This window comes from Phyllopteryx taeniolatus, chromosome 13 (genome assembly GCF_024500385.1).
Source record: "Phyllopteryx taeniolatus isolate TA_2022b chromosome 13, UOR_Ptae_1.2, whole genome shotgun sequence".
Lineage (NCBI taxonomy): Eukaryota > Metazoa > Chordata > Actinopteri > Syngnathiformes > Syngnathidae > Phyllopteryx > Phyllopteryx taeniolatus.
The window spans coordinates 103581-128309 of record NC_084514.1 but is presented as its reverse complement, the minus strand read 5'-3'; the positions used below and the strand labels follow the sequence as shown (position 1 = coordinate 128309).

Sequence of the window (24729 nt, the reverse complement as noted above, 5' to 3'; positions counted from 1 at the left end):
GCGTGGCCGTGGTGAGCCGAAGGGGTGCGCTCAACAAGGTGCGGCTTGTTTTGTAGGGACGCGGATCGGGTCATTTTGACAACGTGCCGGCAGGAGGGAGCCAATCAGAACACCTTCCAGGGCATCTCCGGTCTGCTTGGCAACAAGACTCCCGCTGAGGTGATTGGCCGCCGCGATGCGTAGGCGGAACCCGGACCGCCGATGTCACATTTGTGGTTTTGTTGCAGGTTTCTCGCCGCTTTCGGGATTTAATGCGTCTTTTCCAGAGCGCGGCCCGTCAGGCCGGCTCGGAGGATGAAGCTCCGCCCTCTGAGCTTGACGCCAATGAAGAACTGGACTGACGTTTGGCTCTTTTCACCATTTGGTGGTGTATTGTGGATAAGTGCTGTGTGCTCACTATTTAAATGTTTTATAAGAATTAAAAAGCGTAAAATCGCCAGACTTTTTGGAGTCCATTTTGCAATTCGATTGTTTGTTTTCACTTGGACTTCCTCACGTTGCTGGCAGAGGTCATCATTTTCCCTTTCATTGGACTTATTCCACTTTGGAAAGCGTGGGAGTGGTGTGCAGTCAGTTGCCCGTGCTCGTTTAACCAGGTAAGGTCATTAGAAGGCTTTCTCATTTCCAAAGCCTTCTGACTTGCTATTTGTGCAGTCACATCGCATCTTTCTGATCAGATGTGATCAGTTATACAGGGGAAAACAAACTGGCTCATTCAATCGTCATCATGAGAATCATGATTTGTTTTATTCTGAAAAGGGTGCTTTGTGTAAATGGGAAAACCACAAGCAAACGTTTTATTTTGAAAAAAGGCACGTCGAACGCGGCTTTTCATCCCCAGAACCTCTGCTTGCCGACGGGCGACAACGTTTGGGGATACCGAGGTGAGCTGAAGATTAACGCCGACGACTCCACGTCGAAGATGAACACCAAGTTGGCCACCGCCATCACGAGACCGGGCAGGAAGGACAAACCCGATCCGAAAGCCCGAACGCTGCTGCCGAACGCGGCGGCCACCCAATAAACCGACCTGCGGAGAGAAAGCCCCCGTCAGTCCTTTGAAGAGCCAAAAGCGAAATGTTCTCCGGCCGCACCGTCCCAAAGCAAAGACGATGGCGAGCAGAGGCACGAGCTTCAGCTGCTCCTGGCTCAGGTACATCGCCATGATGACCAGCTGCAGGAAGTACATCAGGAAGAGGCTGACTGAGTCCCGCGTGTACTTTGCGTCAACGCCGAGATCCTCCGCAGCCGCCGCCTCCGTGTCGTCTAAAAGCGGGCGGACGATGCCGAACCTCACGCGTCTCACGCCCGCCGCCAGCCAGCCTGACAATCGTACGCCGGGGTAGATGAGTCGCAGACCGACAGACGGACGGGAAGACAGACGGACGTGGAAGTCACCCAAGATGACGGGCGTGGCAGCAAATACGGAGCAGCGCAGCGCGTAGAGCATCCTGAGGGGGGCGCCGTCCAGCAGGGGGGCATCAAAGGGCAGGAACACAAAGCCCCCCCACACCAGGAAGGGGAAGAAGATGGCTGACGTCGTCAGCGACACGCCCACCTTCAGGATATCCCGACTGGGACAGCCCCGCCCACCTGAGAGCGACAAACAAGTGGGAAGTTGAAGGCCCGCCCAGGAACCGAGGACGAGACGTACGAGGATTTACCTGTGGCGAGCGCCCTGTCGTCCCGGGGGCCCCGTTGGCGGAAACCTCTTCGGGGCTCCACGGTCTTCTCCGTTTGCCGCAATGTTTTGGACTCTGCGGGCTCCTCCTCCTCTTCCGTCAGGCACGCCCCCTCACTGCTACCGCGGCCCTGCATCTTGTCCCCCAGGTACTCGTCATCCATCTTTGCTGCACAGTCGGGAGCGACGGTGACCTCACAGAAACCTTTTGGGATAAACTTTGATGTTTGAAAACGGAGCATTTTTAGATGAACTTATAATACTTCAATCCTAAAATAAAAATGATTGTCATCTATTAGTTATTTATAAGTAACACTCTAAATAGTTTAGATATTTAATTTCATAACTAGTCACAATAAATCAACTGATTTAATGAGATACTGTTCATGAATAAAATAATTTTGAATGAACCAATTTTATGGGGGAAAAGCGGCTAAATGAATGCTAGCAATATTACAGGATAATATAATTGGTCTAGATTCAAGAGCCATTAAAGAAGCGACTTTGCCCACCACCAGTGGCGGTTTGTGGGGTGGTTAACACTTTTAACCCCTAACCCCCCCTCTGAAAGCTCTACAATATGAAGACTATATGTTATGTGAGAAGCCCGAGCCAAATGTCAATATTCTACCTGACCCTATTTGTATTTGACTGTGATCAAGGCCATAGTCTTTGTATGTATCTTGTGCAATTGTTCAATAAAATTGTCTATGTGTGTGTATATATATATATATATGTATTTATATATATATGTATATATATATATATACACACATATACATATATATATCTATATGTGTATATATATTTGTACGTATATATATAATGACGTCACTCAAACTTACATGGTGGCTATGACGTCTTCAATTATTGACCAGACGAAAAGGCAACTTTTAAAATCAGAATCCTCTTTATTTGCCAAGTATGTCCAAAAAACACACAAGGAATTTGTCTCCGGTCGTTGGAGCCGCTCGAGTACGACAACCGACGGTCAATTGACAGAGAACGCTTTGGAGACAGAAATCTGATTCTGATTAAAAGGATTAATTATCACGTCAGGACGATTACGAACAGTCTTCGCTAAAATTGCCTGGCGGCCTGCATGCTAACAGGCTAACATCGACAGCAAGAAGTACGTTTGGAAGGTTTTGCATCATTTCAACTGACCAGAGAGATTCCGTCGTGTTTGCGTTGTTCTCGTGCTCGCTTGTAGCGTTGATAAGCAAAAGCAGAACAAACAGCTGGTCTGTTGGGATTTTCAGGTAAGTGGGTGTGTGTTTGTTCACCAGGTGAGCAACGTTGAAGCAGCAAATTGCTGTGAGGCGGAAGTGCTTGTATTTCTTTCGTAACGCTACAATTCAGAATGATATGTTTTTATTTCATCTTCGAGTGTTAAACGACATGCATTTTTCCAAGGACGTTTTGGTCCAGTTTAAAAGGATCGAAACGTGAACACTATGTGCTAGTTTGTTCATAGTGAATTTTAAGCCATTTTTTTTCTTTATTCAAAGTTTGATTAAACATACAAACGTGTATACATATGCAGGCAATTGCTATGTAATAAAATCTAGAAACATCAAAATAAGACGAGATACATAGCAAAATGTAGGCACAGTCGAGACCTTTACGTTCAAGATCACTTAATGAGAAGTCGCCAAGCTATTGTAGTCTATAAATACTTTTGTTACTCTTAAAGTATGTGTGTACAAGGAATAATTTAAAATTTGGAAGGGATTAGCAGATTCTCATTTTGTGAAAGTACAATTTGCCGCTTAATACTAAGCCGTATGTTTTTTTTATTTTAATTTTTTTCAAGACGTGTTGAAATAAAGTGCGCTAGTGTAATGACGTCATCGTTTTTTCCTTTCATACACCGGCTGGGCTGGGCTTGCACGGCAGGTTCCACGTCATCAGAGGAATGGGGAGCGAGCCACGTGACCTCCGCCAGGCTTAGGGTTGGCTGTTGAGGGTCACGTGACACGTCAGAGCGATGGACTCCGCCCACGCGACCCCACTTCCGGTCTCCGCCACGTCCCGGTGTCCGAAGCCAACTCCTCCGGAACCGAGGGGGCGGGGCCACGCGTCTGGCCGGCGACGTGATTGGTCGAAGGCGCCGCCAGCGGACTGAGCTCCCATTGGACAGCCAGCTGTCACTCCCGCGCAAGCCCCGCCCCCGCCTTCAGCAGCACTCGGCTGGTGGAGCCGGACCGAACCAAACCTTTGGCGGATCGGCCGGAGATCCATCGGCGATCGGGGATCGATCGATTGGTAAATTGGTTGGTCCACGTGGACCCTTGGGCGGGATGTCCCGGCTGCTGGAAGGAAGGAACAAAGACAAGATGAAAGAACTGAACGTAAAGGTGAGCCCGCAACAAACAAGAAAGGGGAAAAAAGAAAGAAAGCCTCCCTGCCCCGATTATTGATTATCGATGACCGGCCAGCAGCCGTCCAAAGCTTCTCGTTCCAAAGCGTCAATGTCACTTTGAGCCTCGTTTCTTCGGTTCCGCTTTTTTCTTTTTTTTCCTTTTTTTTTTTTTTTTTTTTTTTTTTTTTTTCCCCCCCTCGTGTGGACCTGGCGAGTCCGCTTCTTTATTATTGCTTCCTTTTATTGATCCGTGATCGGGGTTTTGGTCGCTCGATTGCTTAGGTTTGAGTTAGTGCGCGCGCGTGTGTGTGTGAACGCAAGCAACTTGGCGGAAATGGAAAGGTTTTTCTTCTTTCTTTCCCATTTGCTTCGAAAAAACCCCTTTTTTCTCGCCGGTCCGCTTGTGAGCGTGCGCGTGCTCGTGTGTTATGTTTGTAGCCGCACGCGTGGCGTTTGCGCTTCGTTTGCGGTTTGCGCGCGCGTGTGTGCGTGCGTGCGTGCGTGCGGGTCCGTTACTCGCAGCGTGGCCGCTTTGTCCTGCAGAGGAAACGGGCGGGGGGAGGGGTGTGCGCGTGCGTCCAATCAGGAAGTACCGCCTTGTGAATTGTTTTTCTTTTTTTTCTGCCCTGTGAAAATGTCCAACTACAGATTGTTGACAACACTTTATCAAAGACTCATCATTATTATTAGTTGAAATTAACAATGGTTAAAAGAGGCTATTATTGATTGGGATGGATTCAAAGGGTTGCTAACAGTTGATGAAACACACATGACAGACGACGCGTGTGCGTGTCACGTGCACTGTATTTATTGTTAATGATGTTAGCGCCATGTCAAACGAAGCTATGGCAACACGATGCATGTCTTTCCGTGTGTATGCTCATTCAAGCCACGGTCGGGGAAGATGCCAGCCTGACCCGGCAGACCCTCACGATACGTGAGGGTCTGCCGACCATCCGACGGAGTCCCCCGTCAGTCCGCCGTCAGAAGCACGTCCGTCTCCGGCAGAACCTCGCAGAACGTCCCGAGGGAGACGGGGGACATTGAGTCCGGGCGGACCTCGTTCAGCGCCTCCGCTGTCGGAGCTCAAGGAGTCCTCTCGAGCCTCTTTGGCAGGCGATGGGCACCGGCGGGCCAGGGAGAAAGCGTCCTTGGTTGTCGCTGAGACAAAAAGTCGGGCGCGGGAGGCCATAGGGAATGACTTTCGGACAGCTCGGAGGAAGTTCTGGTCCACCGTCCGGCGTATCAGGAGGGGGGAAGCGGTGCACCGTCAACAGCGGGCACGGGGGCACCGCTGACCTCGACTCCGACCACCGTGAGTGGGTGGGCCGAATACTTCAAAGACCTCAATTCTACCGACATGCCTTCCCGTGCGGAATAGTGGACCAGCTCCACACCCTCGGCAGGGTCCCGGAGGGCGCGTGGGAGTCGGCCCGACCGCTTTACGTGCGCTTTGTGGACCCGGAGAAGGCGTTCGACCGTGTCCCTCAGGGATTCCTGCGGAGGGTGCTCCAGGTGTACGGGGTACCGGACCCCCTGATACGGGCTGTTCGGTCCCTGTACGACCGGTGTCAAGAGATTGGTCGGCATGGCCGGCAGTAGTAGTCCCAGGAAGTGAAGGCGTTGTTGTTGGGCCTTTTTAGAAATGGAGGTGGTGTTTCCAGACCCCGTCAGGTTGTCAGATAGGTGAGTTCCGAGAAACCGACCGGACTGAAACCTCTCCACGCGCCTGCCCTGCGGTTAAGAGTGCTAGGGGTTCTGTTGAAGTCAATCATAAATCATCTTTTGTTTGTTTGTTTTGCATTTAACATAAGATCACTAATTTGCAGAGCACCACTTGAAAAATGTCCGCAATCTCATTCCTGTGCAGAGCCTCGTCCCCTCTCGACACAAGTCCGATAACTGTAGTACCGTCCGCGTGTTTTCCGATGGAATTAGTTGCATGGAGGCTCATTGGCGTATGGTGAGTACAGCGTCGGGCTCAGCGCGCAGCCTCGAGGGGAGCCGATGGCGGACGAGCGACGGGAGTCGACTTTGACGGGCATCGGGCGATTAATGACAAACTCCTTCATCCAGTTGCAAATAGGGTGAGACAAGCCAAGGTCAGGCAGTTTGTTTGGGATGTTGTGTTGAATGCAGAGCCGTATTCGATAAAAAGGATTCTTACGCGCAGGTGGGTCAGTGCTGAGCGGAGGGCGACGTCGATGGCACCGTTTGTAGATCTTCCCCGTCTGTAACTGAATTGAGGTTTGGGGGGGGGAGACTAGTTTGAAGGGGTTTTAGTCCCAAAAATCTTCAGAATTGGAGTGAGTGAACCTGGTTTACAGTCGCCAAGACTGTCAGTAGCGGGCTTCTTGAGAACTGCGATGATAACTGAGGTTTTGAGATCTGGGTAAACACAGTACAGAGCTGATCTGATCCACGGGCAGACCGAGTGACCCCGTGTTCCTGGAGGAGGAGACTCCCCTCCTGCAGTCGGCCGATGGCGTAGCGGTACTTTTTCCAGGCTTGGGTTTAGTCTTCATTCGTGTGGTTCAGTTCCCACTCGGTGACGGCGTGAATGTGACGCTTGTCCGTCCGCGTGTGCCCTGCGACTGACTGGCGACTGGGTGCAAAGTGAAAGTTTGCTGAGCGCCGTCACTCTGGTGTCTTCCGCGTTTCCTGAGCGCTGCCGTGTGGGCGTGTCTCGCGCCGGTGGTCTGCCAGTGTGACTGGAGTCTCATGACACGCGCACACGAGCGTCTTCGGTCTTGCGTCAGCTGATTTCTGAACTGTTTGATGCGTTAAGAGAGGAAAAACCTTTCAATGACACAATCCTCTTTTCTGTTTCTGTTCTGCATTCATTCATGACTTTTATTTGTTGACATTTGATGGCAAAGTTCTGACCAAAAGTGGCCAATCAGCGAGTTTAATGAAAATCGAGAAGTTGTCTTTATTACCACAGTGAATTTCAAAAAGTACATTTTCATTTGCTGAGGTTGTCTTGTGTGTGTGTGTTTAGAACAAAGAGAAGGAGCGAGTGAAGGAGCGGGAGAAGGAGGCCCGCTCCAACAAAGGTCACCTGTTCACGTCCCTCACCGTCTCGTCCACCACTTTGTGCTCGTCGTGCAACAGAAGCATCACCGCCAAGGAGGCCCTCAGCTGCCCCGGTAACAAGCGCGCACGCACACGCGGGCGATCACAGCAGTTCGCGATTGACCTTTCTGTCCGTGTGTCAGGCTGCAACGTGACCATTCACAACCGCTGCCGAGACAGTTTGGCCAGCTGCGCCAAGATGAAGCAGAAGGTACATTACCGGATTGGCTGATGATTGTCAAACGTCATTACGCGATTGCACGCGGGGTTCCGTGCCAATAGATCGGCAGCAAACGTTGTCCGCCGTACCGAGGAAGTCAAAAGTAAAAAGAATCCGAAGTGAGGCTCGGTGTCGGGCCATCGTCCGCCTCGAGCGCTCAGCTTGAGAGAGACGAAATACGATGGATGAAAGGTTGACAAAACAGTCGTCGTCGTCGTCGTCGTCGTAATGAAATCCTCACGCAGCTGCGATGAGGTGTCGAACCTTAGGATAGCTAACCTTCGGTGCCATAAAAGAATATCAATGAATTGAATTATTGTTATTATTATTATTATTGTTGTTATTATTCATCCACAGTACGGGCCACAGCTCGGTTTTTGGGCCACGGTTCAGTCCGTTTTCTGTATGTTTTGTACATAAATAGAACAACTTATTTTCTCTCCATGTTGTCCCTTTAATTTGCAGGTTAGCAAAAAAACTGCATTTTGTAGTATCCTGAATGATAGAACCTATTTCAAGTTAGCCATTATTTCAACACAACTCTTTCAAATGAGATAATCATCCAGTAGTAGAACATCCATGCAGCCCTTTTCTGTAGCGCTTTATCCCCACTGCGGTCGCGGGCGTGCTCCGGTGCCTATCCCAGCTGTCTTCGGGCAAGAGGCGGGGTACGCCCCGAACTGGTCGCCAGCCAATCGCAGGGCACATAGAAACAAACAACCCCTTCACACCTACGGGCAATTTAGAGTCCTCGATCAACCGACCACGCATGTTTTGGGATGTGGGAGAAAACACGCAAACGCCACACGGCCGGGGCCGGGATTTGAACCCCGGTCCTCCGAACTGTGAGGCAGATGTGCTAACCAGTCGTAAAACAGTACAAACATCACATATTGCCCCTTAGTTTGTTTACATCAAAATGAACTACTCGTGTAACAGTCGGAGCACTCAATTTTCTACGTGAATGAGTTCAAAGTTCAGTTCACGGTTCCAAAAATGAACAAGTGAACCTGTCCAAAAGCGAACTAGTTCATTCTAGTTCTTTTTTTATTTTCATTTTTTTTGTTTTTATATAAATATGTTGCTGATGGGCTATTATCGTCCAAACACTGGCTAAAACATCCATCCATCCATCCGTGCATCCATTTTCTGAGGCGCTTCCCCTCACTCGGGTCGCGGGCGTGCTGCAGCCCATCCCTGCCATCAAAACATTCTGATACAAATAAGCGTGTTTCGAATAACGAACACGTTCTCTCCAATTTATGGAGTGTCCCCGAACACAACCTCGCTCATATAAACGTGAACGGCGACCGCACCAAATCGCATTGACGTTGAGCCAAAAAGTAAACCTCATGAAAATGGGATGAGAACTGAACAAGTTCTGATTTCGTTTCAATATCCATGGATTGGCTTAGATGGGGACCTTGCCGCCACCGACGTGGCCGCTACGTGGGCACGTCATTTAGCTGGACTGCCGCAGGGCGCTGGCGTTTCTCGTAGCCTTTCTATTCGTGTCTCTCTATTGCTGTTTGCGCTCTGAGCCCTCTCCTATCGGATGCGCAGTCTGACTCTACAAGCGATGGCGCTCAACGGGAAAAAACATTTCAACTGGAAACGGCAAACGGCCACCTTGACGCAACTCTGCGTTTTGAACGGTGTTTACGCGGCATTCAAAGTGAAGTGTAAAAAGGCTGGTACGGGCGCGCGCACTCACCGTGAGCGTTGTCCTCCGCTGCGTTAGAATGCCATTCGAATGTTTTGGAACAAACCTTCCAATGATAACCATTTTTCTTTTTGGGAAAAATAAAAAACTTCAAATGCACTGCTCCAAATTATTATTAAGTTGTTTTTAAAAAGCTTTTTGAATTTGCAGCAATAGGAGGTCATGATACCAACATTTCAAAAGATAATCCAAAACATCCTAAGTTACATTTGGACGTAGGACCCCGGATTTGATAGCAGCTTTGCAATTCTTACATCCGTTCGGCTTGTGACTTTTTGGAGAGCTTCTGCTTGAATTTCTTTGCGATGGTGCATCGTTATGAAAACGCATTTCTTGTTTCTTGTTTTGGTACCACGGACGAAAGCGGTCAGTCAGAAAGTCCCCATCGTTTTCATCCCTACAGGGAAGCGAAAGGCTCGGACAAGCTCTTTCCCGGCGTGTCCTCCTGTGAGTTTCTGTAGAAGTCAAGCTCCTTACAATTGCCCTGGGAAAACACCACCGAGTGAGGGTTAGGGATCGGTAAAAAAAAAAAAAAAAGAAACCCAACTGCACGGAGGTTTCGGTACGAAAATGGGGGATGGGTTTCGAAGACTCTCGAATGTCAAACCGAATGCGCTGTCGTCTGGCCGTCCCGAACGACGACTTGCCACGACGGCCTGTCTCTTTGTCTCTCTGTTTGCAGCAGCAGAAGCTGGCGATGGCAAGAAACAGTTCGGCCCTTCAGAAAGTTGCTCTGCGGACAAAAAGTGAGTTGGCTCAGTTTTCCCGCTACGTGATGGAAGTTGTGTGTCGCATTGTGAAGAGTTTGTCACGCCGCTCCGTAGCCCCGATGATGAAGGAGCGTCCCAGTTCGGCCATCTACCCGTCGGACAGCCTCCGCCAGTCTCTGCTGGGCTCCCGGCGGGTCCGCTCGGGCCTCTCGCTGGCGAAGAGCGTCTCCACCAATAACATCGCCGGGTGAGCGTGACGCGCGAGCCGGTCGCTCCTCGGTACCGCGAGCCGTCGTGTCTCACTGTGACGAGAGCGCTCTCTGCGTCTGTCCGTCCGTCCAGGGTGAGCGAGGACTCGGTCGGGCTCAGGAGGATTCTGTCTCAGTCCACCGAGTCGCTTAACTTTCGGAGCAGGACCTTGTCCATGGAGTCGCTCACTGACGACGGTGCGTATTGGCGCTCGCCGCCGCTGCTTCCCGTCTCTTTCGAAGAGTCGAAGGTGAAGGCTTGTGGTTACTAGGAGACTGGTGGTGGAGCCCCCTGCTCGAGGAGCTGCAGGAAGAGGGACGCAGCGTCCAAGCTGACAGTTGGAGTCTGGTCGTGGAGGCCAAATTCCTGCAGACGCTCCACAAGGACCTCATTAAACAGCAGGACGTCATCTACGGTACGCAACTTAATGACATCCGGTCGTTAACAAATACATTCCGGCGGCGTCCTCGTGGTCATGACGACGGCCACAGACCTCCATTTGCTTCGTGCGCAGAGTTAATTCAGACGGAATTTCACCACGTCCGGACCCTGCGGATCATGGAGGGCGTGTACCGGCGCGGCATGCAGGAGGAGGTGATGCTGGAGGCGGGAGTGGTTCACACCATCTTCCCGTGTCTGGACCAGCTGCTGGAGCTCCACACCGCCTTCCTAGCCCAGCTCATGGCCCGCAGGAAGCAGGGCACCACCGAGGGCGGCCACGCCAATTTTGTCGTCCCAAATATCGGAGAGCTGCTGCTCACGCAGGTGACCATCTCACACCGAGTAAAGGCCGGGGATGTCGTCGGCGGGAAAGCTGACGACAAATCGGTGAAAAGTGTGCGTGCGTGCAGTTCTCAGGTCAGTCTGCCGACGACATGAAGAAAGTTTACTCGGAATTTTGCAGTCGTCACCCGAAAGCTGTGAAACTCTACAAAGATGTTTTAACTCGTGACAGAAGGCTGCAGCACTTCATCAGGGTGAGTAAGCATGTACACCTGTACCTGAAGCTAGAACTAGACTGGATTGGGTCCCCCAGCCTTGCTCCTCAGACATGACATCGATGCAAAGAAGACATTTTTCTGGACCTTGTACATGTGACAAACTTAGTACTCTTACCAAGACCAAAGGCTAGACCTAGTTGAGGACCTCAGGCTAGACTAAGGCGAAGGCTGGACCTCGCATCGACTCAGTTGGGGGTAGGCGCGTAGTCTTTATTGAGCCATGTTGTTCTCACACAGTCGGGTCTGGTCTGGTCTGCAGCGCGTCCGCGTCTTGGTCACCGCAAAAGGTTGAATGGAGGCAATTGAACTGTTGTTGTTTGTTGAAGACGTTTCACTTTGAATATTTTGAAGCGCGGAGCCCCCCGTCCTGCTCGGGTTCTGACATCTCTCACCCGAAGTTTGACGACTGGTCCATTTTGTCACGTCCGAACCCACCAGAACCCTAAGTAGCGAGACTCAGCACTTGGAAATGTCCAACTGCAAAAGCTTTTTCCATTCAGAGTGACACGTCTTGAATAATCGAAGAAAAGGCCAGTTGCCTCCATTCAATCTTTGCGGACACACGCGCTTTAGGCATTAGCGTATGAAGTGAGCGTGTGAAGGACTTCTCCAGTCTTTTCTCTGCTCCACTGTTGATTGGTGCTCTGCGGTTTGCTTTCTCATCGTGTTCAGCGCGCCTGCCGCGGTCCTCTGCTGCGTCGTCACGGCGTCCAGGAGTGTATCCTGCTGGTCACGCAGAGGATCACCAAATATCCCGTTCTCGTCCAGAGGATCCTCGACAACACCAAAGGTACGCCACTGCTCATCCGTCCTCCATTTTGGGCAGCGTTTGCCGGCGCCTATCCCGGCGGACGTTGGGCGAGAGGCGGGGTGTACCCTGAAGCGGTCGCCAGCCAGAAGCCTTCACGCTCCCATTCAATACAGAGTCTTCAATGACCGTAAAAACTCCGTCTCACTCGCCTTATTGTTCGGTAGCTCTTGAACTGGGAACGTCGGGGGTTTGCGTCGCATAATTTCCGGCCAAAACGTGTACAACGTCGAAAGCGGGCCGCAGGGTACTTCGTGCTGGCAGAAATGGGACGCCAGGGCCCAGGCGTTGAAAGGGAATCTGATTGGATTTTGGGAAAGGGATTGTTGAAAATGGGTTGTTCAAAAACCCAAAACGATTGTTCAATAATAGTTTCTGACAATGGCATGTCCAGTTACTGTCATTCTGAGAGAAAGTCAAGAGGTCGGAGATATGTCTTCATTGTCATCATTGAGCTCATCAGATGCCGATGCGTGGCGTGGCAATATTGGGCAGGACAAGACAAGCAAGGGTTATGTTGCACGCTCCTCGCAAATAGTGCAGGAACTCCCGTTTTAAGAGCACACCTTGTTTGTAATGTTTCAAGGCTGCCATTTGAAGATTGAAAATGCTTTTTGTTTCTTCAAATAAGTACACATGCTGGCTTTTCTACCGGCTAGTCGCCTTCAGTATGATGCTGCGTGCGGTCGAATTTAGAGCACTCAATATCTGGATTTGATCATCTTCAAAGTTTGGATCTGGATCCGATGAATCCAATCCGACTTAAAAGTAAGACGGACTCCATGATCCTGGATAAGAAAAACGATTTCAGATTTCGGTTTTGCTCCGGATTACATCTTTTGAACAACTGAGCCCAGGATGAAAACCTGTTTTCTTTGGGGCTGCGCTGCCAGTTATCCCCCATAAGGTTTGAGTTTTTTCCCCCCATTTCCTTCAAAAACTCCGAACAAATCCAGTGGAAGCTGTGGGTGAGGAGGAGGAGGAGTGGAGTGGATGTCAGAAAAGGAAAGAGAGAAGATGGCCAGACTGGGACGCAAAACTCCACCATCAGCTTTAGGGAAGGCATTTTCTCACAGGTGCAAACAAAATGTTTAATTAGCGAAACATAATGACTCGCCTGCTAGTAGACGACAGCACGCTCTCCATGTGAGGGCCAAAGGAGCACGTCTGCGCAGCAAGGTCAATTAGCCGCTCCCTCGGTGTTCACGTTAACGACGTCTGAATTTCCTTCACGTCTGTTTCTGTTCAAAAGCAAATGACACCCGCCGTTCCAGTTGACCTCACGGAACATCTTCTTTGCGACTGACACGTGGCGCATTCAAACTACGGCGGTCGACAGTCAACTTCCAATCATCACGAAAGCCCTTTTGCTTGGTTTTTCAATGGCTCCGTCCGTCTCCGTCAAACGATATTGGAAGGCTTTGATGAGTTGTGGCCACCCGGAAGCACGGAAAAGGTCTACCGTGCGGGAAAGAAACGAGGACCGCGCATGGGGGGATGTGGGAATCGGGGAACATGGAGAGATGAGCACGACGTGCTGGAGGCCATCCCGCCCTGAACCGGTCGCCAGCCGATCGCAGGGCACATAGAAACAAACAGCCGTTCGCACTCACATTCGCACCTACGGGCAATTTAGAGTCTTCAATCAACCTAGCGTGCATGTTTTGTTTGGGGATGTGGGAGGAAAACCCATGCAGGCGCAGGGAGAACGTGCAGGCGAGGCCGGATTTGAACCCATGACCTCAGAACCGTGAACCAGTCGGTTTGGGCCGACGTGAGGAAAGCGGCGCGGGCGAGCAAAGCGGGAGCGGCCTCAGTCAAAAAGCAGCGGGGCGACGGGGGTCCCAGTTCGCCCCCGGAGACGTCTTTTCTGACGACGAGGCGGGTTGGTCGTCAATGCCGCCGAGGAGTTCAAACACTCACGACCAAGTGACCTCCCCTCAGGCAATGAGGACGAGGCGCGAGCTCTCAGCCAAGCGCTGGGCCTCCTCAAGGAGCTGATCGGCTCGGTCGACCGGGAGGTTCTGGAGCTGGACCGGACGAGGAGGCTGCAGGAGGTCCAAGCCCGGCTGGACCCCAGGGCTCAAGCGGAGGTTCGTGGCGGAGGCCTGTTCCGAGGAGGAGAGCTTCTGCGGAGGAAACTCCTCCATGAAGGGATGCTCCTTTGGAAGGTCCAAGGCTCCAGGATGAAAGGTACGAGACCGAAGACCGGTCCTGGCCGTGTGGTGGGCGGAGCTAACAAAGTCAGGCGACCTGTCCGTTTGTACTTCCAGACATTCACGTCCTGTTGCTGTCGGACATCTTGGTTTTCCTTCAGGAGAAAGACCAGAAGTTCACCTTTGCGTCCTTCGTAAGTTCTCGCTGATGACCTGAAGTGATCGCTCGACCGCCTGCCGCGGCTACAGTGTGTGTGTGTGTGTGTGTGTGTGTGTGTTTGTGACAGGACAAGTCTCCGGTGGTCTCTCTGACCAAGCTGATCGTCAGAGATATAGCCAATCAGGAGCGAGGGATGTATCTGATCAGTGACTCCACTCCCCCGGAGATGTACGAGCTGCACGCATCCTCCAAAGACGCCCGACGCACTTGGATGAACACGATACACCAGGCCTCGCTCAGGTACACGTACTACTACAGTACTACACGCACGTATTTATTTTATTACACTTTTCGATTCTATCATCCCATCGATGATTCACGTAATCGCAGAAAAATGCCTTTTTTCATAATACCGATACAAATCAGGCCTGTGAGGTGCTGGCATTCTTCTTGTCCAATTGGGGTCGCAAACCTCACCTTTTACACTGTATTAGTGACGTGTGACTTTACAAGACGGCCTGGCCAGGTGAGTGACGTGGGCGTCAGCCAAGGAGGGCGTAGTTGCCGCTTTTTTAGGGTTAGGGTTCGCCACTCTGCGCATTCGCGGGTGTCCGTTGTGGCCGTCGTCGCTAGTAGAGCGGGGGTGTCAAACTCATTTTTGTGGCGGGCCACATTTGAGTTCGGATTTCAGAGGGCAGTGAAACCATATCGATGTTCAATCGCATCACCATATTATTTCAGATACAGAACAAATTGAGAGATAACTAGTTTTGAAATCAGAAGACAACGATAATAATTCGTTCAACTATTGTTCAAGTGACTGTAAAAAGGGGGTTTAGTAACAGAAAACTGCAATATCGCAACATGATTGTTTATTATATATGACAATTTGGAATTTTGGTACAGATTTGAGCAAGAATCATGGAAGTTGACGCACATGATTTGCTTTCGCGGGCTCCATAAAATGATGTGGCGGGCCACATCTAACCCCTGGGGCTTTAGAGTCTATTGATGTGCTTGTTACCGGTTTGTTTTGTGAGCGTTTGTTCAATAAAGTGATTTTTAGTGCACCGGCAGCTGTGTCTATCCTAACCACCCGCAGAGGGATAGATGGGTACGATTTAAAAACCTGTCCTAAAAGTGAACCGCGATGTGGTGAGGGATGACTGTACGACAACACAATGTACTGCGACAAAATTGACAACACGCACACTGTATTACTACATTCATGTTGCACACTTGTTGCAAGTACTACCAGGGTGTCTGCCCACTCCTTACACCTCGCGTGTGTGTGTGTGTGTGTGCGTGCACAGTTGTCCGTCCAGAGAAGATTTCCCTTTGATCGAAACAGAAGACAAAGCTTTACTGCGACGTCTTAAAGGTAGCGGCCAAGCTTCTGGATGTTCTTCATCGTTATCGGCTTCTTCATCTTGTCGCTCTTTCTTGCGCTGGTCTCGGTCAGCGGACATCTTGCAGAAGGATCGCGAGGTGTTGGAGCTCCTTCAGGAGCGCGTGACATTGTTTTCGGAGCTGGCGGAGGCGACAGGAAGAAGCGGCGCGGGAGAAGGAGGTCCAGAAGTCGGCGGCGCGCCCCGCAGACGGTCCGACAACAGGAAGTTGTTCCGGGCGGACGCCGCTCACGCTCACGCGCCGCCCGCCGAGCCGCTGCTCGCCGGCGCCATCTGCGAAGGTGAAGCTGAAGGTCATGCGTTGCGGACCTCGCGGAAAGGGTGGATGACTCACGATGTTGTTGATCTTCAGTGGACAAACTGAGCCATCTGCTGGCGGGATGCAACATCATGAAAGCGTCCGTCGCCAACTGCAACCAGGAACTGAGCAGTGAGGGGCCGCCGTCGTCAGCCGTTCGAAAATGCTGTACCTTAACCGTCATCATCATCGTCGTCATATTGTTGTCTTTGCGTTAGACGGCGAACCCGCGACAATCAACGCTTCTGTAGAACTCAACTCCTCAAAGGTAAATTGACCTGCTGTCAAGCTGACTTCGTTGAAACGACCGATTCCACGCTGCTCATTGTCATACCATTGGATCAATAACAGACAGGGCCCACTCGATTTCCTCGAGAAAATCCATTTGACTGAAATGACTATTTGCATTATTGGCAAGGTCATCATTGCTTCTAAGAATAGAAATGATTCTCAAGTAATAATGTCTTGACCATTAGGTGTCCAAAATGACATTGATGATTTGCAACACGTTTTCTGGAGATGCAAATGACACTTTGGGATATATCAGATTTGTCACCTTTTGTTGAAATGAAAATCAGCACAAATGTGTCTGTTTTAAGAGTTGTTTTTTTATTTTTTATTTTTTTTCCAAAGGGTCCTTCTTTGCCACTCAAGGTTTCCTTAACGTTAATGCCACTGGAGATGATGTCGCAGTACAGCTGAGGGAACTGTGAGCTGAAGTGCCAGGATGAGGCAGCCATTGTTATCACCCAAAATCCATCCATCCATTTTCTGTCACGCTTCTCCTCACGCGGGTCGCGGGCGTGCCGGAGCCTATCCCAGCTGTCATCGGGCAGGAGGCGGGGTACGCCCTGAACCGGTTGCCAGCCAATCGCAGGGCACATACAAACAAACACACACCTACGGGCAATTTTTAGAGTCTCCAATCAATGCATGTTTTTGGGATGTGGGAGGAAAGCGGAGTGCCCGGAGAAAAGCCACGCAGGCACGGGCCGGGGATTGAACCCGGGTCCTCAGAACTGTGAGGCTGACGCTCTAACCAGTCGGTTAACACCAAAATCATTGGTGTTATTTCTGAGATACAGTATGAATGAATACTGTGTGTACGAATTTGTCAGCGTTGGAACTATTGCGTGTCTTTACCGTTATGACGATTTTATAAAGACAAGAGTAATGGGCTTACTGAGTCGTTGGGACAATTTATGCGCTTGTTTCTGCGGTTTCAAGGTCAACCCATGTCAATGATGCAACTCATAGCATTTTTAGGAAGCTGTTTACGTCTTTCCGGGCAGCACGGTGGACGACCGGTTCGCACATCTGCCTCACAGTTCTGAGGTTCAAATCCCGGCCTCGCCCGTGTGGAGGAGTTTGCATGTTCTCCCCCGTGCCTGAGTGGGTTTTCTCCGGCTACTCCGATTTTCTCCCACATCCTAGAAACATGCGTGGTCGGTTGATTGAAGTCTCTAAATTGTCCCGAGGTGTGAACGGTTGTTTGTTGGTACGGTGGGTACGGAAAGTATTCAGGCCCCCTTCAATTTTTCACTCTTTGTTATATCGTAGCCATTTGCTCAAATCATTTAAGTTCATTTTTCCCTTCATTAATGAACACACAACACCCCAGAGAGACAGAAATCTTTGCAGAATTACTAAAAAAGAAAAACTGAGCCTATTCAGACCCTTTGCTGGGTATTTTGTGATGCCGCCACCACCGTGCGTCACTGTTGGGACTGGATCGGACGGGTGATGAGCAGGGCCTGCTTTTCTCCACACACACCGCTTAGGATTACGGCCAAAAAGTTCTCGCTGGTCTCTTATTTCTCTTGGAGTCCTGCAGGTGTTTTTTTAGCAAACTCCATGCGGGCTTTCATATGTCTTGCACCGAGGAGAGGCTTCCCTCCGTCGGGCCACTCTGCCATAAAGCCCCGACTGGTGAGGGCTGCGGCGATGCTTGACTTTCGAGAACTTTCTCCCATCTGCCGACTGCATCTCCGGAGCTCAGCCACAGTGATCTTTGGGTTCTTCTTGACCTCTCTCACGCCAAGGCTCTTCTCCCCGGATTGCTCAGTCAAAGAGTCTGAATGCTTATGGCGGTGTGATCTTTCAGCTTTTCTTTTTGAATAAATCTGCAAAGATTTCAACAATTCTGTTTGTTACTGTCAATATGGGGTGCTGTGTGTACATTGAGGGGCGAAAAATGAACGTCAATGATTTTACCACTGTATGTGCCCTGTGATTGGCTGGTGACCAGTTCACGGAGTACCCCCGCCTCTCGCCCGAAGATAGCTCCAGCACGCCCGAAACCTAGTGAGGATAAGCGGTACAGAAAATGGATTGCTGGTTATGTCTTTCCCATTCTGCACTTTTGTCTTTCCCAGTATAAAAAGTGTTAAGTGTATTTCAGAGGGCCACCACAATTTGCTCTGCTATGAATGCCGAAAAGTTCAAATTCCAAATCATCAATAACTTTTTGAGGAGACATTTGCCTGAATAAAAGGAAGGCGGCATGAAAAAATGGCCAGTTTTTTTGTGTGTCTTCACCGCTATTGATGAAATGAGATGAGAATAACCTGTATAGGCTGTATTGTGCACCAAACATTCCAAACCTTCCAAACCAAAAACGTCTGCCGTCTTCTCCTGGTTCTCGATGCAGGACACAAATGGGAACCAGCTGCAGGAGGCGACGTTGAAGGAGGCGAGTGTCGCGTTGAAGGAGGTAAGCGCCGCGCCGCGCCGCGCCGCGCTCCTGTGTCGCCGTCCGTGCTAACCAAACGATTTCCATAGGAGGTGCGCGCACGTCTGGTCAGCGTGAGCACGCAGCTTCACGCTCTTCAGGTCAGTGGTCGTCGTTACCGTCCTCGCGCTTTGTTGGTTCACCGAGGTTCCTTTCCTCTAACTCTTTGACTCGGTCCCCAGGCTGCCGTCATTCGTCAGGACTCGGCGGTGGAGCTGTTCGTCAGGACCGGCCCCGCCCCAGGGGCCACCTCCTGGCCCCGCCTCAGCCGCTCGGTGTCGCGGGACACGGGTTTGGACGGCGGCGAGGCGGTGCTCCTGAGGCGGCAGGTGGAGCTTCTGCAGGAGGAAGTGAAGCGGCTGCGCGGTAGAGAGGAGGAGCTTGGCAAACAGGAGGCAGAGCCGGTTGGCAGGAGGAGGAGCAACGGAGACTTGAGTGACGTCATCAAGGGAGAACCGGTACGGAACTTCCGGCCGCTCGTCTTGAAGGTCCGCCGTATAGCGAGCGACACGACGGGTGCGGTGTGCGCACTTCTGCCGCTAGTTTTCGTTCTTCAAAATTTCAAACAGCGCACACGACAGATTTGCAAGGTCGCAGCCACGGCCGATCAAACGTGGGCTTTCACAACCAAAAGCGACTTTTCCAGGTAGTAAGCGAGAGTCAGCAGTACGAAACCAGTGAATACCACAACTGGACAAAGAACGTGCCACGGGCCCCGTCCGGCCTGTCCGCAGTCTTGTCGGCAGCCTTTGCGGCCTTTATGAGTTCAATAAAACGGAACGTATGCGCCGCGTATATTTTGATGGGCACGTGTGCACAGTGGAGGGAAGCGAGTCATTTACCCCGCCAAGAATTTGGAAGTCCTAACAGGCTCAAAATGTCAGCAGACAAAACATTTACAAAAAGTGATGGCCATATATGTAGACATGCTTTTGGTGAAGGTTGATTAAATTATGGCGTAATGTGAATAGTCGCTTTAATGGGACATCATTTTTTGGAATAGGTTTTATTTAAATTTTGATTTCCTAATTATCAGAATCAGAGTCATCTTTATTTGCTAAGTATGTCAAAAACAAGGAATTTGTTCCCGGTAGTTGGAGCCGCTAGAGTACAAAAAACAGACAGCCATTTGACAAAAAATACTTTGGAGACATAAAAACATAAAACACAGTACGCAGAATTACTGCGTTGCAATGGAAGGTTTCCAGCAATGTGGTAATGCTGGTCCAATATTTCTTTGGGGACAATTGTGCAAATGAGAGACGCCTCGAGCAATTTAGAGCAGTTTGAAATGACTAACAGTGCGATAATCTGGTACAGTGACAGTTGTGCAAATGGTGCAGAGACTTCAAGTAATCTGAGCAATTTAAAGTGACTAGTAGTGCGATAATCTGGAACAGTGCCCATTGTGCAAATGGTGCAGATACTTTTCAAGCACGAGTGCCCAGTATTGGTCAACAGCAGATATGCAAGTGGTGCAGAGTGACGAGACGACTACAGTGCGTGCACGAATAATGTATAATTGGCCCGACAGAGATGTGACAGCAAATCTCAAGACATCGTTGGCAGCATGTTAAAGTGGAATTGTCAGTTAACTGTTTAAGAAGTTAAACGCAAGCGGGAAGAAGCTGTTGGAATGTCTGCTGGTTTTAGTTTGCATTGTTGGATAGCGCCTACCTGAGGGAAGGAGCTGGAAGAGGTGGTGACCAGGATGTTGAGGCTCCAAGAGGACTTTGGACGCTCTTGTCTTCGTTCTGGCAGCGTGCAAGTCCTCGAGGGTGGGTAAGGGGGGTACCGACGATTATTTCGCCAGTCCTGATTGTCCGTTGCAGTCGGCGTTTGTCCTTTTTTGTGGCAGCACCAAACCAGACCGTGATGGACGAACACATAACCGATTGAAGGACTGCCTGGACAGCTCCCGTGGCAGGCCGTGCTTCCTCAGAAGCCGCAGGAAGTACATCCTGTGGTGGGCCTTTTTGAGGATGGAGTTGATGTTGGTCTCCCACTTGAGGTCCTGTGAGACTGTAATTCCCAGCAGCTTGAAGGAATTGAATTGAACAAGATATACCGGAGCTAAGCGGCACGGTGGTCGACTGGTTAGAGCGTCCGCCTCACAGTTCTGAGAACCGGGGTTCAATCCCCGGCCCCGCCTGTGTGGAGTTTGCATGTTCTCCCCGTGCCTGCGTGGGTTTTCCTCCCACATCCCAAAAACATGCACGGTAGGTTCATTGAAGACTCTAAATTGCCTTGAATGTGTGAATGTGAGTGCGAATGGTTGTGCCCTGCGATTGGCTGGCAACCAGTTCAGGGTGTACCCCGCCTCCTGCCCGATGATAGCTGGGATAGGCTCCGGCACGCCCGCGACCCGCGTGAGGAGAAGCGCGACAGAAAATGGATGGATGGATGGATGGATGGATACCAGAGCTCCACAAGTAGCAGCTCAAAACAATTCAATTTATTCCTTTGTAAAAAAAAAAAAAAATCTTATTTAACACTATTGATGTTAGCATGTTGGTGTGACAACCGTTTGTTTCTCAAATGGCTCCTTCAAAAAAATTGGGAAAACAAACCTTGGGGTTTGCTTACCCAGTACTGTATAAATTAGTGTTTTCATTCTGATTCAGATTATGATTTTGACTGATCTCAAGCCATGATCAGACAATACATCTGAATATTATGATTACAATATGTTTTGAGGGAAAGCTTTATTGCTACACAATGACCTGTTATAGATAAAATTGTTCATTATTGAAGATCTATCAGCACCTAATGTGGCTTGTACGCGTTGCATCATCATCAACGCTGCGGCATTTTCCTCCTGTTGGTCGAGGTCAACCTGTACCATTTGAACTCTCATATGGTTTGTTTTTCCTGTTGAATGCCCCCCCCCCAAAAAAAATAATAATTCTGGTCTTCAAGAAACAAAAGTTGTCTGAGAAAGCTCATTGTTGCCTAGCTCGGCTAGTTAAGTAGGTACAAACTTTGTCTCGCATGCACGTGTTCCTAATCAAGCGGCTATTAACGTCTTTGCTGTGCCTTTCCATTTTCTACTTTGAACAGGTGAGGAGAAGGCGGGGCAGTAGAGAGCTTGAACTCCACTCCCTCGCTCCACTGGCCACTCATGACCCTCTCGACCAATTAGACGGTGTTCAGGAAGCCAACGAGGACGAAGAAGACCAACAAGTGGTGAAGATTTCTCCTCGCTCTGACAGCCCCAGAGGTCAGTAGCCAGTCGGGAGTAACTCCATTAGGTCATCATCATTGTACACGCAACAGAGTCCACACATAGACAGCACGTTGTCGTAGTTGTTAGCGCACCTGACATCAAGAGGTGCCTTTACTCCGGGTACTCTGCCTTCCTCTCACATTCCCAAACACATTGACTGGCAACCAGTTCATTGTTTGTCTATATGGGCCCTGACATTGACTGGTGACCAATCCAGGATGTACCCAAAGTCAGCTGGGATAATATAATAATGCATTACACTTATATAGCGCTTTTTCAGGGAGCTCAAACTGCTTTACAATTGCTCACAACATGCATTCCACAGTCACACCCTAGCGGTGGTAAGGTACATGTGTAGCCACAGCTGCCCTGCAAGGGGCAGTCTGACGGACGCGTAGCTGCCATTCTCCGACCACCACCAAGCATCCGACCCTGTCCATAGAAAATGGATGGCGCTACGTACATGTACACAATATAATCCGGACCCACCCAAAATGGGTCCTGACCCACCAGTTCAGAATCACTGATCCAGACTATATACATACTGTAGAGTCCTGCTCACCACTATTGGCACTAATGAAGTTTACATACTAAATGTGGAATATCTGCTGAAGAAAATTAATCAAGTGAAATTTTAAACAAAAAAATTATAAACAATATTTTATGGACAGATGAAACAAAAATAGAGCTTTTTGGCAATGGACACAAACAGGATGTTTACAGACGCCGCAATGAAACCTAGCCAAACATGGAGGATCCATAATGGTGTGGGGCTGCTTTGGTACATCTGGTACTGGAAACCTTGACTATCACAGCCAACATGAAATCGGAGAATTTTAGAGAGAGAGATTTTAGAGCAAAATGTCTTCCCCAGCGTAAGAAAACTTGGTTTGAGGCAAAGACCATGGGTCTTCCAGCAAGACAAAGACCTAAAGCACACAGGAATGGTAAAAAGGAAATCAAATGGACTGTTTTCAAATCGCCAGCAATGAGTCCGGATCTCATACCAAATTGAAAATCTTTGGGGGGAGCTGAAATCTGCCATTGGGGAAAAGAATGCTGCGGAAAAAAAACTGAATTCACGAATTGGATGGAGTCTGGACCCAAGAGTAGATGGAGACTGAGAGGTTGTGATGAAGAGTTTATTGAAAAGGGAAAGGTAGATGGTACTTGAGATGCGCTGGCGGGTTGTTGAGGCAGAGAATACGTGGCAGGCAGTGACGAGGACGGGCGGCTGGCTTGACGGCGAGGTGGCAGAAATCCACTTGACGAGGAACACGGAGGATACACTGAGGACAAGGAAGACACGAAGGTCGCAACGACGACAATGAATTGAGTGGGCTTACTTGGAGACTGGGGAGCCGTTGTACCGCTTGGAAACTTCAATACTCTGGCAAGGTTTTCCGGGATCAGTCAGGCTTAAATGCAGCGAGAGCGTGTAAAGCACCACCCGGGCTCCGACAGAAGAACTGCAGGATGGCTCATGACAGACTTGCGCTGCGGTGCCGGAAGATTCTTCCTACGTGTTCATGGTCAATTTTGGTAATTCCAGCAGACAGCGCCGAGCCTTTTTTTTTCATGCCACTGAACACCAAACGCGGAAGGCCAGGCAGTGTCAGGAGAGGGTGCCGTATTGTCAAACCGTTTGTCACGATGCAATGCAACGCAATTGACTATTTCCAAAATGGACCATATATATATATATATATATATATATATATATCGAGAGAGAGAGAGAGAGAGAGAGAGAGAGAGATTTTCCACAGAAACCTCACAATATTTGTTTTTGATGTTAATCTGAGATGATGTTCATGGCCAGTTAGTGAACTCAAAAGAAATAGTTTTTTGTTTGTTTTTTAACAAAGGCCATCAGAAGGGGACGTGGCATGCGTTGCCCCCTCCCCCCCTGCGGTTTTGACATGAAATATCATTTTTGACATGAAATGAATTCATAAATCATCTTTTTAAAGTAGATTTTGTCTCATTAATAATTGATGATTATCGGGACAGGCATCTTCTTTGGGGGTTTTTCAAGAAGTGATGCACCTGCACGGCTTGTCCGAGATGAGTGATGGGCCTACAGCCACACAACCAACCATTTTGGCCAAAATTGCCAAATATCCACTTAAAAATGTCAAAAACTGTCTGAAGCTAATGCAAGGGAATGCCGGGAACACAGACAACATGGCCTCTGTAAACCATGTGACGTGGATTTAACCAATGCAGAGCCTTGCGCTGAATTCAAATTCAAATTCAATCCAATATTATGTCACAAAATCAGTCATTCATTATACGGTATAATATTTATCCTGCTCACCCAAAAATAAATATACATATATGTTTAATTATTTGTATTTATTATTTCTTTTTGTTTTTCCTTTCTTGGTCCTCTGGGGATAGTCGTGAGGTGGCCGCCACTACATACAATAGCTGTTTAAGTTGATGGCTAACATGACCTCTGACCTTTCAGACCTGCAGGACATCCCAGAGGAGAGCGAGTGTGGAACTGATCCCAGTTAATGTTTCCTCGTGATGTCACCGTAACATCACCCGTGAACAGAAGAGAATTGGTGCGTAAATGATGTCATTTCCTGCTCCAGAAGGACTTTTCCAAATATTGCTGTCGAACTTGAAACAGGAAGCGCATAGGAATAGGTGGACATAAAGATATGAATAGAAGACGTGATACACCAGCGCACTACAACAGCCCGGCTATGCAATGTGCCTACATGACGGCCACGTTGGTGGGGGCAACGTTCCCATTAAAAGCAATGTATTTATTTACATTGAAAATAAATCATACCTTCCTCATTTACCAATCGATTTTCAAGAGATTTCCTTTTTTTGTCAAAAGCGTGTGATATTATTACAGAACAGTAGAAAAAAAAAAGGGCCCCAAAAAATGTACTCTTACCTA

The 24729-nt window shown here is 49.4% G+C and overlaps 3 protein-coding genes across 25 annotated transcripts in view; 2 read left to right on the top strand and 1 right to left on the bottom strand.

Annotated features, from left to right (window-relative positions):
- The window catches only part of LOC133487420 (GON-4-like protein), a 34420-nt gene extending 33981 nt beyond the window's left edge, over positions 1–439 (top strand). For all 5 annotated transcript variants that reach the window (XM_061793949.1, XM_061793950.1, XM_061793947.1 and 2 more), the window contains 2 exons: positions 57–159; positions 228–439. In XM_061793949.1, the coding sequence (XP_061649933.1) occupies positions 57–159; positions 228–341 (217 nt within the window). In that variant the 3' untranslated portion in view covers positions 342–439. The remainder of the gene's footprint in view (positions 1–56; positions 160–227) is intronic.
- A 272-nt stretch (positions 440–711) lies between these two features.
- Positions 712–3124, bottom strand: tmem79b (transmembrane protein 79b). Of its 5 annotated transcripts, XM_061793963.1 has the most exons (5): positions 2849–3033; positions 1665–1886; positions 1399–1593; positions 1095–1323; positions 729–1030 (listed from the first exon to the last, which is right to left on the bottom strand). In XM_061793963.1, exons 2-5 carry the CDS (start codon positions 1843–1845, stop codon positions 832–834), a joined length of 804 nt encoding a protein of 267 aa, XP_061649947.1. In that variant the 5' UTR covers positions 1846–1886; positions 2849–3033; the 3' UTR covers positions 729–831. The 5 variants fall into 5 exon arrangements, with proteins under 5 accessions (XP_061649945.1, XP_061649944.1, XP_061649943.1 ...); XM_061793961.1 differs by having other exon boundaries at positions 712–1323; positions 2849–3081; XM_061793962.1 differs by having other exon boundaries at positions 1095–1593; positions 2849–3052.
- LOC133487421 (rho guanine nucleotide exchange factor 2-like) lies at positions 2534–24631 on the top strand. 15 transcript variants are annotated; one of them, XR_009791321.1, is made up of 25 exons: positions 2536–2943; positions 3581–4041; positions 7048–7195; positions 7265–7332; positions 9747–9810; positions 9889–10021; positions 10117–10220; positions 10295–10438; positions 10538–10788; positions 10860–11000; positions 11697–11814; positions 13777–14025; positions 14106–14182; positions 14276–14448; positions 15462–15529; positions 15611–15838; positions 15910–15987; positions 16074–16123; positions 16489–16509; positions 18506–18568; positions 18637–18687; positions 18769–19044; positions 20240–20364; positions 20445–20805; positions 21647–21785. XR_009791321.1 is itself a non-coding variant. In XM_061793954.1 (23 exons), the coding sequence occupies exons 2-23, from the start codon at positions 3985–3987 to the stop codon at positions 20483–20485; spliced, it is 2853 nt and encodes a 950-aa protein (XP_061649938.1). In that variant the 5' UTR covers positions 2534–2943; positions 3581–3984; the 3' UTR covers positions 20486–20616. The 15 variants fall into 15 exon arrangements, 6 of the variants coding, with proteins under 6 accessions (XP_061649938.1, XP_061649936.1, XP_061649940.1 ...); XR_009791322.1 differs by having other exon boundaries at positions 2538–2943; positions 10875–11000; XR_009791318.1 differs by having other exon boundaries at positions 2534–2943; positions 10295–10788.
- The last annotated feature ends 98 nt before the right edge of the window (positions 24632–24729 follow it).

Excerpts from the sequence above, each read along its gene's own strand:
- tmem79b (XM_061793960.1), bottom strand. The coding sequence starts at position 1,845 with ATGGATGACGAGTACCTGGGGGACAAGATGCAGGGCCGCGGTAGCAGT. Across the intron at positions 1,594-1,664 it reads CGACAGGGCGCTCGCCACAG|GTGGGCGGGGCTGTCCCAGT; the intron begins GTAAATCCTCGT and ends TGTCGCTCTCAG.
- LOC133487421 (XM_061793952.1), top strand. The coding sequence starts at position 3,985 with ATGTCCCGGCTGCTGGAAGGAAGGAACAAAGACAAGATGAAAGAACTG. Across the intron at positions 10,022-10,116 it reads TCCACCAATAACATCGCCGG|GGTGAGCGAGGACTCGGTCG; the intron begins GTGAGCGTGACG and ends CCGTCCGTCCAG. Across the intron at positions 16,510-18,505 it reads GTCCTTCTTTGCCACTCAAG|GACACAAATGGGAACCAGCT; the intron begins GTTTCCTTAACG and ends TTCTCGATGCAG.